Below are 19,177 nucleotides of genomic sequence, written 5' to 3' on the forward strand. Positions count from 1 at the left end.
TGTACACTACTAATTCGGTCTAACATTCGATTGCAGGCGCGTGGACTGGCTGCATGGATGTTTTCGTGCTTTTCTAGATGTGTATCGTGTATGGAGTATATTGGGAATGCACCTGTAAATAAAGCGGGCTCAGCACGCACAAAACCGCTGAACACTGGTAGTTCGGACGAACTTTCAAATGCCGGCGAGCGGCCTGGCTGCATGGGTGTTTTCGTGATTTTACGCACATGTATCGTGTTTGGAGAATCTTCTGGGTGAATACACAAATAAAGCGGGCACAGCCTGCGCAAAACCGCTCAACGCTGGTACTTTTGTCCAACTTTCGGATCCCGGCGAACGGGCTGGTTGCATGGATGTTTTCGTGATTTTACGCATGTGTCTCGTGTATGCGGTATGCTCTTCATGCATAGGCGAATTAAGCGGGCGCAGCCCGCTCAAACCCGTTGAACACTGGTAGTTCGGTCCATGCTTCGAATCCCGGCGAACGGGCTGGCTCGATGGGTATTTTCGCGGTTTTGCGCATCTGTATCCTGTACGCAGTATATTCTCGATGCAACTGTGAATAAACCGAGCGCAGTCTGCGCAAAACCGCTGAACACTGGTAGTTCGCACTTTCGAACCTACTTTCGAATCCCGGCGAACGTGCTGCGTCCATGTGTGTTTGCGTGATTTTAAGCATGTGTATCGTGTATGCAGTATTTTCTGGATGCTTAGGTGAATAAAGCGGGCGCAGCCCGCTCAAAATCGTCGAACGCTGGTTGTTCGTTCCAACTTCCGAATCCCGGCAAGCGGGCTGGCTGCATGGGTGTTTTCGTGATTTTACGCATGTGTAACGTGTACTAGCGGGCAAAGTCCGCGCAAAACCGTTGAACTCCGGTAGTTCGGTCCTACTTTCGAATCCCGTCGAACGGGCTGGGTTAATGTGTGTTTTCGTGATTTTCTGCATCTGTATCGTGTACGCAGTATCTTGTGGATGCATACGTGAATAAAGCGGGCGGAGCCCGCTCAAAACTCCTGAACACTGGTAGTTCGGTCCAACTTTTGAATCCCGGCCAGCGGGCTGACTCTAGGTGTGGTTTAGTGATTTTCCGAATGTATACTGTGAATGCAGTATCTTCTGGATGCACAAGTGAATAAAGCGGGCGCAGCCCGCGCAAATCCGCTGAACACTGGTAGTTCGGTCCAACTTTTGAATCCCGGCGACTGTTTTCGTGATTTTACGCATGTGTAACGTGTATGCAGTATCTTCTGGATGCGCAAAGGAATAAAGCAGGGGGAACCTGCGTAAAACCGCTGAACACTGGTAGTTCGGTCCTACTATGGCATAACGGTTAAATTTAACATGGGAACGTGTGTATAAACACGAGCAAAGAATAGCGGGCTTCAAAGCCCGCCAGTATTGTCTATATAGTTTGAGATTTGGAAATAAGATCCAACAAACATTAAACGAAATTAAATGATAAAAAAAAAATAAAAATCTGAAAGGTTTTAAATTACGCCCAAAGGGGCTTTTTTTAACATTCTGTCTGTTACCTTTATTTATTAAATATAACGTTCTTCGCTCTTAAACCATAAAATTCAGTTTAAGAGCAATATCGCAAAATAGTTTTAAATTGAGCATATCTATAGAATTTCCGATACACAGCCTCACGCACTGGAGATAAAAATATATTTTATTTGTACGACGTTGCCATTGATTGCTTTGAAATCCTTGAGTTTGTTAATCAAAAATTCGTTAAAGATTTATAAAATATGAAATCAATAATAAAACAAATTCCAAATTTCAAATTTGGTCTTCCACATGCCCATATTCGTAGGAGTATTACTTCATTCAAAATTCGACGGCTCTAAGTACCGTTGTTTTATCACAATGAGAGAAATATACATACATTTATGCAGATTTTTCATTATTTAATTTCTTCAAATATAATGCAGGACTCTAACATTTGGTGGTAACAATTTGAAAAGTGAAACGGACATTTATAGTGAACCAAGGCAAAATCGCAAAACGAAACAATAGTCCTTCAGGGACAAAGCCCCTTTGGACTAATAAATAACATTAAATGAAGAATAAAAGAAGGTGGATCAATTAAATAAAAACTAAAGCTTTGCGCAACGATGAGTAATAAAATTAACAAAATAAATTAACTCGCTAAATTAACTAAAAACTTCATTTTAAAAATATTTAGAGAAAAAATATTGTTAAATATTACTACAGTATAGGGTGGTTATAGTTAAAGTTATCCTATTTAGACCTATGCGAAGCTCGTTTGGATACATCTGTTTCACTGAAACTTGGTATACAGGTTACATGAATGACCAAGGAGAAAAAGAAACTGCAATAAAAAAATAATAGTTAAAATTCCCACTAATAGATAAGAAGAGGGTGCATGAAGAACAAGAAACACAAAATGTTATTTAATCGCAGCATTTATTGAGAGTGTATTCCATTTGCATCAATCATACGTTCGAAGATTGTTATATTGTGTTCAACAGTAGCACGAACTGTTTCTCCATCAACATGATTTGGTACGCTTACTTTTCATTCAGGCTTAGTCGATATGTTTCCACTATATATGTGATGTTTCAGGAATGCCCACAATCAGAAGTCACACGGACTCGTGTCCGGACAAAGAATAGGCCAGCCAGTTGAAAAATTTCTCGAAATTAGCCGATATTCTCCAAAGCGGCACGAAGCAGTGCTTTCGCTAGTCGTGCAGTTTGAGGTGATGCCCTATCTTGCATGAAGATAACAGTCTCTAAATCAAGAATTCTCAAGGGGAAGAATTTCATAGTTTCAGGAAAGGAAGGCGGTCAGCCTGTCGCGACCTGCTTTCTGCTGTTCCATTAGAGATTACCTCAATTTAAATAAATGTACATGTATTTTTCGCGGTTTGGAAAGGGAGCGGAAATAATCTTCTAGCAACGGTGAAAGAGATGTATGGGGCAAAAAAGGTTGAGAAACACAGTTCTAAACATTGTCATTCTTGTAAGGCAGGAATGACTGGCTTTGCTATAACAAGTACCCATTGTTGAACACATTTGAAGGCCTTGAGGAGTGTTCTCCTCAAAGGAAAAGGAACCATGAATGAAATCAGCAGTAAAAGCGCACCGTATAATAATGTAATTAGAATACAGAGACCGTTCATGCAAAACATTAAGACTTGCAGGACCCCATATAAGACAGTTTGGAGTACTAATTGCTCCTTCTAGGGTAAAGTGGTACTCCGACCACAAAATGTTCCAAGGCCCATGCATTGCCAAAGGCTATTCTTGTCAAAGGAAGGCTACCACAATCAATACGTTTGTCCGGGTCTGCAGGATGCAACTCTTGGAAAGCTTGGGTCTCGTATGGATATCACTTTCTTCTCTAAATGCATGATGAAGAATGATTTTACGGCATTGACTGCTGGCTTTCTAAAACGCTTCAAGTTTGCGTAACGACTTATCGCATGAAAAGCGCTACCTGTTGATGAAAATTTGAACTATTAATTTTTACCTCAAATTTCTTTTTCCCGCGTGGTCCTTATAACGTATATACGAAGTTTCAACGAAATAGGACTCGGTGGCGTAAATAAGGGTATGCAAAGAGTGCCGTCGCATAGAGGCCCGAAGGCTTAAGGGGCCCTTGAATGTTCTGCTGAACTATATTCACATGATTAAACTTCGAAAAAAATACGCATTCTTTTATAAATACTATGACCAAGGGCAAGGTGCCCCCATAAAAGCTGAATTCAGTGTTACATATACCAAAATGTCGGGTATCATATTTCAACAGAAATATCCATTTATACGGTTTATTTTCGTGACATTTGTACGTGCGGACAGAATAAAGGGCTCTTCCTTTCAAAAAAGGATTATAAAATGGGTTTAAAAAGGATTCAAAAGGGATTTTGTTTCGTGATATCTGTACGTTCGCATATACTTGCATACGTATGTGTACAGAGAAACAGAGATACATATCTCGCATAACTCAAAGATGATTAGCCGTAGAACGTTGAAATCTTGTATATGGGAGTGTTGTAATAACTAGTTGTGCATTTCACTTTTTTATTGCAATTGGCAGAATATATATCCACCCACTTATCCGTCTTAAAAGTACTGTGAATTTAATAGGGTGCCCAAAAATTTGTTTGCATAAGGGGCCCAAGAGTTCTAGTTACGCCACTGATAGGACTAACACAATGAGGTCTACGTAGGCCTAAAGAAAAGAACTTTAATTATACCACCTTGTACATATATAATATACATGTGCAGTACTTTAAATTAAATGTAAATTTCGGAAACTAATCTTGGATTTAATTAAAATGTAATAATAAATTGCTGCACAATCAATGTTAATCACTGAACACTCACGTTTAGGGGAAAATTCGTCTATACGGATAGGAAAAGGAGAATCTTTTGACCTTGCTCAGCTGACTGCGTCAAGATACATACATTCGGTCTTTTCTAATGCAAGATTAGTTGCATTAAGTAGCATTAGGAAGCCATTATAATCTATATAAAAGTTCTGCAAACATATGCATATCAGAATGCTCGCCTATATTTTTGGCCTTGCCATTGGCGTCTTGCCAACAAATGCTTGGAGTTTGGTTAAATTTTTAATAAAATGTGACAACATACGAAATGTCATTCTAAATTTATTAAAACAAAAGTAAAGTAAGGAATGAGAAACAAAAAAGGAAACAACTTACTGTTTAATTTTATGGATTCCAATTTTAACCTGAAACCTTACATAAACTTTCTAGCGTGAAATGTATGATCACAAAGCTGAAATTAGTTTTTTAAATATGAGAAATATTTTTTTCGTTTTTCAATACGATATGTAAAATTAAATTATGGAAATCGAAGATTATGGAGCATTAAGTGGAATTTGTTATATCCTAACTGAAAACACGTTTGTCTAAAAAGCTTCTATCTAAGCCGCAGGTATTGGCAACATTTCTTAATTTTATAGCACTCAATTTTGTTCCCATATGGAAAACAAAAGCACCGGCATTCAGATTTTAAAATGTGAATAGCTTCGAAAGAGCACAGCAACAAAATATATTTGTAAACTTTTATTTAGTTCACTGATGGTGTTTCGCTATGGTTGGCATTTTGTCATTGATTTTTAACCTATTTTCTGATAAGTTATCGAGTTCAAATTTTATACACACACTGTTGGTCGATGACAATGCAACGTGATGAAGCGAAGTTCTGAAAATTCGATTTAGATTTATTTTAATTCTTTAAACGATTTTTGATACATACCTTCTTTTAACGGGCAAACTAAAAATATCTTAATTTTACTGTATGCAATACTGAATAGGAAGACAGAGTTCGTCCAAATGAAACTTGTATTAAAATGTAACTTAATTTCTAACTTTTTGGCAAATTTTTCGAAAATCGCTCGAGCTTATCCACCAGTTAATTAAAGAGAATTAAAATACATATTACAATTAAAAAGAAAAGTAACTTATCATATAGTTTAATGGAAATGACAGATTAAATAATTCTACTATTTACAGAATTCATCTACAATTTTACATTGCGTATAATAAAAGTATGGGGTGCCCAAATAACGAAATCTGCAATTTAACTGCATTGTAAAATGTATAAATCATAAGCTTTTTTAGAACATCATGGGCGCCTCAAGCTTCGAAACTATTGGCGATATAAAATTGTAGATGAATTTTGTAAATAGAATTATTTAATCTGTCTTCCATTAAACTATATGAGAAGTTATATTTCTTTTTTGAGTACATTAATTATTTTAAATAGAAACTTAATGTACAAAACATTTATTGCATTTTATTTTACAAAAAGCATTGCACTAAAAACTTATGTAGCTGATAAAAATGTGTGGAAGTGATTGATAAAAAACATTTTACACAATAGAACAATATACGAGATAAAACCCTTTTTCTATTCACTTGTCATTGACTTCGACATTAATATCACATAATCGAAGCGCAATTCATGAGTCGCAGAATGGTATCTTTATCATTTTACAACCATTAACATTATTTTAAGGTCAAAATTATTCAAATTTATAAGTTAAGCATATTTATAACCAGTTTTATACGCCTGTCCCTGTGTTACATTTTTGTAGGCATTTGTTAATTGTAGCAGGCGAGATTATGTACTAATATGCGAAAACAAGCAGCACAAACACAAAATGAATTAAATGCAATTTGAAAGCACACAAAAGTTTTAATAAAATTTTTAAAACACGATAGCAAAATTACGAAGCACTACAACAAGATAAAAGCATTCAATTAAAATCAGTAGCAGTTCAAATAAGCCATGAATCGCCCCTCTAGCAACACAAGAGTGTTTACTATCAAAAACGTTTCCTTCTAAATATCCGCAATTTTCAGTTTGTAAATTTAGGCATAAAATAACAATTACCATACATTAAACTCATATTTCTTATATTCCTATATGCATTACATTCATTATGTATAATTATAAATCATTCAATTTTAATAATGCATTAAAATATATCTTTCTCTTGGAAACAAACAGTACCTATATGTTTGTTAAGAGATGTGAATGTGCTCTAAATGAAAAAAGGAACTGCAAACCATTCTTTGAAACTTACAGTTATTTTGGGAAAGATGATTTCAATCTGCAAAACTTAAGCAGTTCTAATTATACTATCAGGGTCAATGTTCCTTCTAACCTTCTTCGGGAACATACAAGGACCTGACTCGGAACAGAGAGCTTACTAAAGCTATGTTCACTAATTGTGGTAAGTAGACAGGATACAGACGAAGGGTATACAAAACCCTTTATTTTTCTCTATATACAATAACTTCCGTACTTCGGAATACACTGACCCGCTACTTGGGGTCTAAAGTAAAAGTATAAAAATAAAACTAAACTCTAATTTAACTTTAGAATAATAAACGTGGAAGATTGGCCTTATATTAACAGGAAGCGTATGTAGTACAGAGACTGTGAACACTACAATACGTTTAAATTTATCAAGAGGATTAAAACCTCTGGCCTGGAAGGCAAACAGCAACTAAGTAACTTCTAAGGTAAGCGGCCTGCTTTGACTCACTGCTTCCTCTCTCTCGCTTGGCAAAAAGCCACAACTTAAATACTTGGCGTTCGCCAGACAACTTTGCATAAAAACCTTAACGCTTATAATTCTGGCCGGAAGTAGAAAATAAGAAGTGATAGTAAAGATTTAAAATAAAATAAACGTTAGTAAAACTTAAGATCCTTACAATACGTCTAATATAAAACTCAGCATTTGCTTCCATAGTATACTGAAAACATTAGTGCTCTTAAAAATAACTGTAAATTTAATGTGCGCGTCAAGACATGAAAATATCATGTTTATTATTATTATTTATTACTATCTTTTAATTTTCTATCTTAAGTGGAAATAAATCGTATGTTACATTTCCTTATAATTGACATTCATGGTTTTAAATAACTGGATTACTAGAATTTGCTTTTTCCGTCAGATTTGCCTTTTAAATATTTTTCTGTCAGTACCATAGACGATGACGTATATTCGTCTAGTCCTTTTTTACGTGCGTGCCTGTTGGAATTTGCATTTTCATAATGTTTAAAAACAAAACAAAACTGCATTTTTGGTTTTTATTTCTTACATCTTTGTGTCCATTTCTGTCAAGAATGAAAAATATTTGTAAAGATTAAGATACAAAAGTTAATGATCGATTTGAAAATAATCAGCTGTAGCAGCATAATTTTATACAAAAGGCTAACACGGCAATCACCTTTTAAAGGCAAATTGCCAATTAGGAAAAACTTGCTTAACAATTCAAATACAAATAGCAATTAAGAAAAAAAAAAAAAAAAATATCACCCGCAGTATAATGTCCTTGTCATTCCATTTGCTGCTTCTCCGTAAATGAACTGAAAGGCTGAACCGGAGTTACTTACATGCAGATTCACAAAATGATGAAGCTAAAATAAAAATGGAAATAAATCTGTTCTGTAGAGCATCGTAATTTCAACACGCTGAACGTTTTTGCTAATAATTTTACATTGTATAAGCTGTTGAAAATTTGAACGTACTTAAATTAAAAGAAAAAGATAAATGAATTTTTCCGAGAAAACAAATAACAACCAATCGGGTATCAGGAGTCTGTATAACTCAAGCCTGTCCCGCAAGATGATAAAAAGCGAAGGTTGATCAGTGTATTCCTATCACTACCCAGCACAGTAGACCTGCAATTTTCTTCTTTTTATGTTGCTCTTACTATTAGTATCAGTCCTGGTGGCGCGCCTGGTTGATTTGTTATTTGGATATGGAAAGGCAAAAATGACAATCTGCCTAAAAAAATGATTGCCTTCGTGAAGAATTTCCTAAGGTGAAAGTGGCTCATACTCACTTTACACATTAGGAAAAACTGCAAAAAACAACCATGCAGCCAGGTACAGGTACAAGCAGAAGTAGGAGAGGTAAGCAGAATTTCACAATTGGTCTTGCAAGTACAGCCCCACGGCATTACCTGTATAGTTCCTTTCTCCCAAATTGGTATGGAAAACACGCAGTACTTTCGGCTGGCCGGTATTTTAAGGGGTCCCTTGCTGCACAGGCACTTTGCCTTAACACACATTCAGGCTTTTTGCGGTAATGGAACTCAAAGTTAAAGTTGGTTAAATTTGAAGAACTATGGACACCGAATGTTTAGCTATCGGCAATATAGGCATTTTGTCCATCTGCACTAACAATCTGGATAACTACACCACAAAGTTCCACAAGAGATCTCATCAAATGCTTTGCGCAATACTAAGCGTTGGAAACTAGTAATGGCAAAAAATACAGTAAAATACCTATCGATGTGACACTTGAAAAGTTAAAACATAGGAAAAACAAACGATGGAACAAGTTAAAACATAAAACAAACATAATCATATAAATGGTAAATTAGCTGAATTCGAAGTCCAATCTGGCTTTTCAAGGAAAATTTCTAATTGAATGTCGAATCAAGCTAACTCCATTACGGCGCTAAAATTTTTTTTAATCAAATAGACAAAGTGTCTTAAAACTAACATGTAACTAAATATATTTTTATTTTTAGGGAATAAACGCTAGTCAACTAGCGCGACTGCTTAAAAATTTTGTTCCCGAATTTTTATACTGACACCTGGAACCCCAGGGTTCCGCGGAATACTATTTGAAGACCACTGGACGAAACATACCAAAACATACTTTGTTTACAAAATCATTAGACATTTCTGTCTATCTGTTGAACTCAACCATAGAGTGGCTGTGAGTATTTCATTGACATATATAATGCTTTGATAGAAAGCAATACATGCAAATCGGAGTCTGATTACAGGCTTATTACGACAATAAAATAGGAGATAATAATTCCTATCATTTTAATGACATTTTTTCCAAACGGTTTGCGAAATCCTAAGCAAGGCCGTTGTGTCAACAATAAAAATGATTAACATGTGCAGTCAATATGTTCATTTTCTTGACACCACTTCCTGCATGTGCTTGATCTCTCCTGTTTTTTATTTGCAAATTTTAAATAAGATAAGATTTGCGTTATCGTAATCTTGCATCGTATCCTTAACCAGCCAAAGGTGTATATGTATGTCTTTTCGCCACGTACTGTATGACTATCTTTAGAATGTTTTGCAACGGCAAAAAACAGATGATTCTACAAATTTTCTCTAGAATTCTGATCAGTACCTTATCATTCCTGTGTGAGAAAATCATCATCTGCATTCAAATTCTAGCGCGATGAACGCAGCTTTTCATTGGTCTATGTCCGTGACGTAAAAACATGACATCACGCAAACATACAAAGGATGGGATTTTGCTCAAAACTGTCCTTTTCATTGACAGACCATCCAACAGTCGTTCATGCCGGCTGATAAGATGAAATTAAAATTTTTAACGTGGATGCTGCTGCTTATGACAGGTAAGCGACAGCACACAATTGATCCTCTATCGCAATTCAGATTTATGTTACTCCTTGAATGCTTGCGAACTTTTAATAGCTGAATTATGATTAACTAACCCATAGACAAAATAACTTATGATTTCTTTTAACAGAGAATCTTTCATATGCCTGTATGAATGTTGGCCGAAAATTATTTGTATGTGCGTGTGTGTTTTTGCACGTAAAGGTGTTTATTCTTTGCTAAATAATTTCATAATAACTATTTAAAATAAATTAAAATTCCGCCTGTAATATAGTCATAGCTTAGTATTATTTACTTTGCACTTAGCAGCATATGCATTACTATGAATGCATGCATCAGTGTACGCATTAAAGTATAAATACTGAAAATTAATTTTAAATGATCAAATTGTAACAAATATGATCCGAAGCATGTTCATTAAAATTCTATTTAAAATTATTAACTTTTGTCCTTCAATTAAGTTTATTTTAACAAATAGGTACCTATATACCTTTACTGTATTTTAACGTTAAATAAGTGCCTGTATAATGTTAAATAAGTACCTGTACCGTAATAAGTATAACGTTAAATAAGTTAACATTAAATAAGTTAACGTTAAATAAGTTAACGTTAAATAAGTTAACGTTAAATAAGTAACGTTAAATAAGTCCTTCAATTAAGTTTATTTTAACGTTAAATAAGTAGTAATTGTATTATTTCAAAGTGAACCGAAAATAATGATAAGTATTCATTACGTTTTAAGTCGTTAATAATTGCAAAGATATTTCTTAAAAGATGTGTTTATACTCTTTACTACCGTCAAAAAATTATTTATTGTCTTCAAAAGAGTATTTAGCTTTGAAGAATAATTTCATATAAGAACTAATGGCATCCAATAAAACGGAATTTTTTTACATTGTACCTAATATGTAGAAACGAATAATAAAAAGTTATTTAAAAATGTTAGATGTTTCGGTACTTTTACAACGGATAGTAGAATTCCTTTCTTAGTCTGACTTAAAGCAACACATGTACTAGATTAGTGCGAAAGTAACTTCATTTCCTTTTATAAAAGTAATGCCATTATTCACTAATTTTCTTTCTGAAGCAACTACTGAAAGTACAAAAGGATCAATTTCTGTAAATGTAGCAGAAATGTTTTGAAGCATATGCAGTACTTTAAAAGTTTGGTTTATGTGATTACGGCAAAGAACTCGAAACCTATCTGCCTAATGGGAAGAGATAATTTCGTGGAGAAATTTCTTAGAGGAACTGGCTTTTATACACGTTGCAAATGGAGAAAACACGAAAACTTCCATGCAGCCAGCTCGTTTGCGGAATTCTAACTTTGAACGGAACTACCAGTGTTCAGCGACTCGGTGTTCGCCGCTTGTCGGCCCCCAGTATTTTAAAAGCACTTTATGATAAATCACGTATCCTACGTATATCAAAAATCGTCAAACGTTAGGCATGTCATGGCACAGGCACTCTTCAAAAATGCCGTTATATTGAAAAAAATTTTAAAAATTAAAGCTGCGATACTAAATCATTTCTACATCAAATTTAGCTCTATATTAAATACTAATGATTTCACATCTATCTCATATTTCTGATACAGCAATGGGCTTAAGTGTTCTGTATACCTGCTTAATTACTATCTGTTTCATTGAAACGTTTTCTGCTGAGGTTGTAGAGTCTCAAGTTTTGGAGAATCATACACCATGTCAAGACACAGAAAGCGAATTATCGCTATATCTGGAATGCACACAGAAACGTCAAAGGGTGTACAAGGTCCTTTTACTAAGAACTCAAATAACTAAACAAAAGATTCTTCTTGTAATTAGCAATTAAGACGTAACTCAAAAACTAAGGAATTTCAAATAAAGTTAAATCTTAAGGCACCCAAAGCCTACACCGGCGTGACAAACTCTATTGGAAAGATTAATGCAACGCATAAGACAGAATGCTAACTTCGAATTTCAACTATCAGCGTGGCTTTCAGCAGGCGGAGCACGCTCTATCTAAACAATCTAAAACTCCCTTTAAATACTCTCTCTTTCTATTTCATTTGAATACGTGTCAACTAAAATTAGCATTATGACATGAAAGTGAAAAGGCAGAAGTGAAAGTAAAAATACTTAAAATAACTGATTAGATAAATAAATGCTTTACAAGGTGATTAATAATTTTCGTCGTGGTTAATACAAAACCATAAACCTCAGATAATACCGAAAGTTATTAAGGCAATAATATTTCAATTTTTATTTCACTGTAATTCAAACCGCTGATAGTTGGCTTAGTTTATTTCCATTATAATAAAACACTCGAGGGATATCTGCCTAAGAGAAGGGATGCCTTCGTAAAGAACATTCTAAGTGAAACTGACTCGTATACACGTCACATATGTAGGAGAACACGGAAACGCCCATACAGCCAGCCCACTCGCCAGGATTCAAACCATGAACCGAACTAGCAGTGTTCAGCGAATTTACCGCACTGCTGCTGGTGAGTTTGCGCGTGTTTAAGAACTCAAAAGTGTTTTTAACAAAACTTTTGCTTTTACAACTTTTCGGGCATTCTTGATGTTAGAGGTAGCTGACCGCTGGTTAGTTCCATAAAATGTTTCCTAGAGTGTCGAAGAATATTCATGCTGATACGTGGATAAAAAGCCTTTCTCTAACTTAGTGGCAAGTAGCTCGCCTTTTGTGCAAGTAATATAAGGCGATAGAGAAAGAAAGGTCTCAGCAGTTAATCACAAAAATGGACTTATTTGCCTTTTGTTTAGTTATTTTATGTAATTAATTCATGATGAATATTTCTAAATTCTTTTAAAATTATATGCTAATGTAATTACAAAATCAATCGCTGACTACTGATAGAGCGTGTCTTAGGATGCTAGAACCAAAACTATTGCCTATTACAATGCAATATACATAGCCGCATTTATAACATTAAAGAATCATGTGTAGTTAACTGTCTTCAGTTTAACTGCATATGCTTTATATATTCCAGGGTTAGAGGACCGCTTTAAACTTACCGATGTGGAGAAAGTGAATGAAGTGTGTAAATCTGGTTTTCAATAATTGTAATATTATTTGCATGGAGAAACATTTTTCTCAAATATAATTAGTAACACTATTGGGTACTATGCAAATAAGTGCAAATTAGTTGGGTAATCTTACAAATTTCAAAATCTTTGATAACACTAAAGTGAATTATGCCTAAAATTTTCCTACTGCATAAAGGAAAACTCAGTTCTCGAATGTATATCCTTTCAAACCCATGTGTCTTTCATTTTCATAATATAGCAAAACACGATTCTCCAAAAAATATTTGATATTAACTGCGATCGCAGATCATCCAGATATTCGAGAAATCTGAACAATTCAGTGTTTTAAATATGTATTTATTGCAAAGAAAGTAAAGGAATTTTCATTTTTTTTCATCCTTCATATAAAACTAACGGAAAGCTTGTCATTTTAGTTTTCGAATTTATTTCAATAGCAGCTAAATAGAGTAATGAAAGAAAATTTTATTTGTCATAACCTTGAAACTAAATGCATATTTTTATTTTGATATTAACAGCACTTAAAATTATGTTTTCATGAGTAAAAGGAAACAGATAATCAAGTTTTATACAGTAGAAGGTACATTTTTAATTCACACATAATAATAAAATCATAATGTTAACATTGTAATGCATATTATTTTTTCATTAAATTTGTTAAAAAAATTTTAATGGAAGTGCCAAAAAGAGCCTTTTTTAGGAATATTTAAACCGATGAAAAAATCAAAAGCACATAAAGGCATAAACGAGACTTTAGTTTGCAATCCAAGTAACTAAAATTAAGCTGCATTCTTTTCATCAACGTTACATCAAATATGCCTGAAAAACTGTTTTTAGAATTAATTACATTTATTTATATTTTTCCCAATCGACAACTGTACGATAATTATGTCATATTATAAATTAAAAAAAAAATTTATCTACGCAAAAAATGCATGCCCTAAAATCTAATTTTTATATAAATAAATGTAATAATAGCAGTTCATTCAAATAATAAATCTCGTGGAACTAAAAATAAAATTTCCTTTCTTTAAAAAATTGCCTGAGGGAAATTCTGTATGCAACTTCTAAATGTGTAGATTATCTGCATTTATTTTTTAAAAATAATGTTCTACAACCATTGTTTGAATCTTTATCGATGTCTACTTGAGATAGACTTTAGTTTGCAATCCAAGTAATAAAATTAAGCTGCATTCTTTTCATCAAAATTACATCAAATATGCCTGAAAAACTGTTTTTAGAATTAATTACATTTATTTATACTTTTCCCAATCGACAACTGTACGATAATTATGTCATATTATAAATTTAAAAAAAAAATATTTATCTACGCAAAAAATGCATGCCCTAAAAACTAATTTTTATATAAATAAATGTAATAATAGCAGTTCATTCAAATAATAAATCTCGTGGAACTAAAAATAAAATTTCCTTTCTTTAAAAAATTGCCTGCGGGAAATTCTGTATGCAACTTCTAAATGTGTAGATTATCTGTATTTATTTTTTAAAAATAATGTTCCACAACCATTGTTTGAATCTTTATCGATGTCTACTTGAGATAGACTTTAGTTTGCAATCCAAGTAACTAAAATTAAGCTGCATTCTTTTCATCAAATATACATCAAATATGCCTGAAAAACTGTTTTTAGAATTAATTACATTTATTTATACTTTTCCCATTCGACAACTGTACGATAATTACGTCATATTATAAATTTAAAAAAAAATATTTATCTACGCAAAATATGCATGCCCTAAAAACTAATTTTTATATAAATAAATGTAATAATAGCAGTTCGTTCAAATAATAAATCTCGTGGAACTAAAAATAAAATTTCCTTTCTTTAAAAAATTGCCTGCGGGAAATTCTGTATGCAACTTCTAAATGTGTAGATTATCTGTATTTATTTTTTAAAAATAATGTTCCACAACCATTGTTTGAATCTTTATCGATGTCTACTTGAGATAGACTTTAGTTTGCAATCCAAGTAACTAAAATTAAGCTGCATTCTTTTCATCAAATATACATCAAATATGCCTGAAAAACTGTTTTTAGAATTAATTACATTTATTTATACTTTTCCCATTCGACAACTGTACGATAATTACGTCATATTATAAATTTAAAAAAAAATATTTATCTACGCAAAATATGCATGCCCTAAAAACTAATTTTTATATAAATAAATGTAATAATAGCAGTTCGTTCAAATAATAAATCTCGTGGAACTAAAAATAAAATTTCCTTTCTTTAAAAAATTGCCTGCGGGAAATTCTGTATGCAACTTCTAAATGTGTAGATTATCTGTATTTATTTTTTAAAAATAATGTTCCACAACCATTGTTTGAATCTTTATCGATGTCTACTTGAGATAGACTTTAGTTTGCAATCCAAGTAACTAAAATTAAGCTGCATTCTTTTCATCAAATATACATCAAATATGCCTGAAAAACTGATTTTAGAATTAATTACATTTATTTATACTTTTCCCATTCGACAACTAATTACGTCATATTATAAATTTAAAAAAAATTATTTATCTACGCAAAAAATGCATGCCCTAAAAACTAATTTTTATATAAATAAATGTAATAATAGCAGTTCATTCAAATAATAAATCTCGTGGAACTAAAAATAAAATTTCCTTTCTTTAAAAAATTGCCTGCGGGAAATTATGTATGCAACTTCTAAATGTGTAGATTATCTGTATATTTTTTTTAAAAATAATGTTCCACAACCATTGTTTGAATCTTTATCGATGTCTACTTGAGATAGACTTTAGTTTGCAATCCAAGTAACTAAAATTAAGCTGCATTCTTTTCATCAAAATTACATCAAATATGCCTGAAAAACTGTTTTTAGAATTAATTACATTTATTTATACTTTTCCCAATCGACAACTGTACGATAATTATGTCATATTATAAATTAAAAAAAAAAAATATATATATTTATCTACGCAAAAAATGCATGCCCTAAAAACTAATTTTTATATAAATAAATGTAATAATAGCAGTTCCTTCAAATAATAAATCTCGTGGAACTAAAAATAAAATTTCCTTTCTTTAAAAAATTGCCTGCGGGAAATTCTGTATGCAACTTCTAAATGTGTAGATTATCTGTATTTATTTTTTAAAAATAATGTTCCACAACCATTGTTTGAATCTTTATCGATGTCTACTTGAGATAGACTTTAGTTTGCAATCCCAGTAACTAAAATTAAGCTGCACTCTTTTCATCAAATATACATCAAATATGCCTGAAAAACTGTTTTTAGAATTAATAACATTTATTTATACTTTTCCCATTCGACAACTGTACGATAATTACGTCATATTATAAATTTAAAAAAAAAATATTTATCTACGCAAAAAATGCATGCCCTAAAAACTAATTTTTATATAAATAAATGTAATAATAGCAGTTCATTCAAATAATAAATCTCGTAGAACTAAAAATAAAATTTCCTTTCTTTAAAAAATTGCCTGCGGGAAATTCTGTATGCAACTTCTAAATGTGTAGATTATCTGTATTTATTTTTTAAAAATAATGTTCCACAACCATTGTTTGAGTCTTTATCGATGTCTACTTGAGATAAAGTTTGGTGAGACCGCCTTTACATCTGCCTGTCTTCCACGCATTTTATCTCGATTTTTCCAACTTTGATAAAACTGATAAATTTTGTTGTCATTCAATTGACACAAAAAATGTTACCAGACCATTCGCTATTGAGAAAGTAAATTGTCGTCAAACCTCAATTTAATGACTGTCTAATCAGTTTTGAAAATTAGTATTAAATCTCGATCATTGTTAAATTTAGTAATCGTTTTAATCTAATTCTGAACATGATATATATATATATACATTTTTTTATTCTATCAATCAATGAAAACAGTTAACAATTATTAAATTGAGAGCATCGTTGAACAGTTGTTTAATTACATTTTAAATTCAGTTACTGTGAATTATATTCTGGACCTCTCGAATACGAGCTGAATGTACTACCGTTACATCACGAAAGTTTGGAGAAAGGAGACAGAAAATACCTTATAAAGCACTGGCGTAAAACTAAACATGGTACTTACGTATTATCCCGTCTTAAGTTAGCGGAAATTTCGGCAACCAGTCGTTACTGCTGAATTCTAAAGAACTCGGTCATCAATGATTAGCGCTAAATCGCGCTACGATTTAGACGGTAGACAGTATAATACTTAAGTGCCTTAAATATTTTAAAGACCTCGAAATTAATTATGTAAAGTAGTGGTCTCGAGGTCACATTATATGCGGAGCAAATGTAGGGTCCAGAATTTTTTTAAAGCAAAATGAAGCTTTTAGTAAGCAAAGTAACAAATATTTTAAATTTATTTTTTAATTTCGCTAACTAAATATTTATTAAAGCATTCATAAATAATGATAATAACAATGCACAGGCAAATTTTGAAATTTATATTTATTTCCTATCTGAAATCTAAAGTTTGGTACCTGCAAGACATTTTTTTTTTTTTTTTTTTTTTTTTTTTTTTGGGTCACAGTTTGTAGTTGAAGCCTATTGACACCTAAATATCGGATTTTAAAGAAAGTTTCCCGCCACCGATAACTATTTGTCTGCGCCCCACTGTTTGTCTGCCCAAACAGTTTGTGTTGGCCTGTTTAATCATAGTTTGTCAAACTATTTTTGGCATTTGAAAGAAAGAGACTTGCTTTAGAATACTCTGTTGTGAAATTTGTAAGAAAATATCGTTATCATCTGAAATGGAACTATCACGCTGCCAGATTAGAACCATCATTTACTTCCAGTTCTGTTGCAAAAAGTCAGCTGCAGAATGTCACCAAATCATATGTACAGCTTTAGGTACTAATATTGTATCATATGACACTCTGAAGGTTTGGTACCGAAGTTGAAAACAAACAAGAAATATGAGATTTAAGAAGCAGAAAGCTCAGGCCGGACTACTGATGCTGATAATGCTCACCTGCGAGAACTTGTGATGAAAAAAGATCATGTCGTTATGTACGACGTATCCAAGGAATTCTTGGTTTTTTTAAATTCAACGGTTTTTTTTTTTTTTAATTATTATTATTATTATTATTATTATTATTTATTATGGAACCGTAACTACTAACATATTCAAAGACTCTTCAATTTCCCGATTTCATCAGTTTTCGTCTCCTATTAAAATTATAATAACATCTTCGTAAGATAACATTACACTTTTATCAGAAGATAGAAAATAGTATTTATGAAACGTTCAAATACAGATTTGAAATTATATTAAAATGGAAGTAATTCCATAATAATTTTTAAAAATTTATTATGGAATCATAACTACTAGCAAATTCAAAGACACTTCAATTTCCTGATTTTATCCGTTTCATCTCCTATTAAAATTAAGATACCACCTTTGTAGGCTAACATTACACTTTCTTTTATCAGAAGAAGGAAAGAAGTATTTTAAAAACGTTAAAAAACACATGGGAAGTTTTATTTTAAACGAAACTTTAAAAAATCGAAACTGCTCATTATGCATTACAGATGAAGTATATTATTATCTTTATGAACATAAGTAGTATTACCTTGATGGACACAACATGAAAAAAAAGGTATTTTTAAGAAACATTATACTGAACGCAAATGCTTCTTTCAATGTATCCAATATATCATTTATCGAGGGAAAAAGAATATCTATCTTTATTCAACTTCGCATAGTGAATTTTACTCCTATGAGTATTATCCTTCTTTATAAGTAGAACAATTTGTCTGATGAGTAGTCTGATGAACAAAGTTCGATAATTTTATCTTCTAACTATTCACCAGTTCACTTCTCAGCAATCTACTTTTCAAAAATTGGCAACGTATAGGTCTAAGATAAACTGGTTCACAATTAATAACTAATAAAAGTATAAAAATAAAATCTGGAAGCTTCAGATTATATACTACTCTCAAAAGGGCGTTTTTCTTTCAACGTTTTGTATCTTATCTCTGGTTTCTTCGCACTTAAATCATAAAATTAAATTCAACAGCAATGTCAACCCCCCCCCCCCAAAAAAAAAACTCGCGCATAAAATATCCGTGCTTGGAAGATGCAATGATGTTAATGTTAATGGAACGCTTCGAAATCGTTGAGTTTGTTAATCGAAAATTCGTGAAAGTTTTGTTAAATAGGTAAAAAAAAAAGCAAATTTCTAATTCCAAATTTGGGCTTCTAGATGCCCATATTTGA

General features: G+C 32.4%; 2 protein-coding genes across 3 annotated transcripts in view; one reads left to right on the forward strand and one right to left on the reverse strand.

The window, feature by feature from the left end:
* LOC118195520 (nose resistant to fluoxetine protein 6-like) overlaps positions 1–19,177 on the reverse strand; it is a 152,505-nt gene that overhangs the window by 112,477 nt on the left and 20,851 nt on the right. The window lies entirely within an intron of this gene.
* The window catches only part of LOC118200626 (uncharacterized), a 165,326-nt gene continuing 155,899 nt past the window's right edge, over positions 9,751–19,177 (forward strand). For both annotated transcript variants that reach the window (XM_085824249.1, XM_085824250.1), the window contains exon 1: positions 9,751–9,905. In XM_085824249.1, coding sequence (XP_085680375.1) covers positions 9,848–9,905 — 58 coding nt within the window. In that variant the 5' untranslated portion in view covers positions 9,751–9,847. The remainder of the gene's footprint in view (positions 9,906–19,177) is intronic.

This window comes from Stegodyphus dumicola, chromosome 9 (assembly GCF_044657685.1).
Source record: "Stegodyphus dumicola isolate Sdum_Otavi_A_Nest chromosome 9, ASM4465768v1".
In the NCBI taxonomy this organism is placed as follows: Eukaryota; Metazoa; Arthropoda; class Arachnida; order Araneae; family Eresidae; genus Stegodyphus; species Stegodyphus dumicola.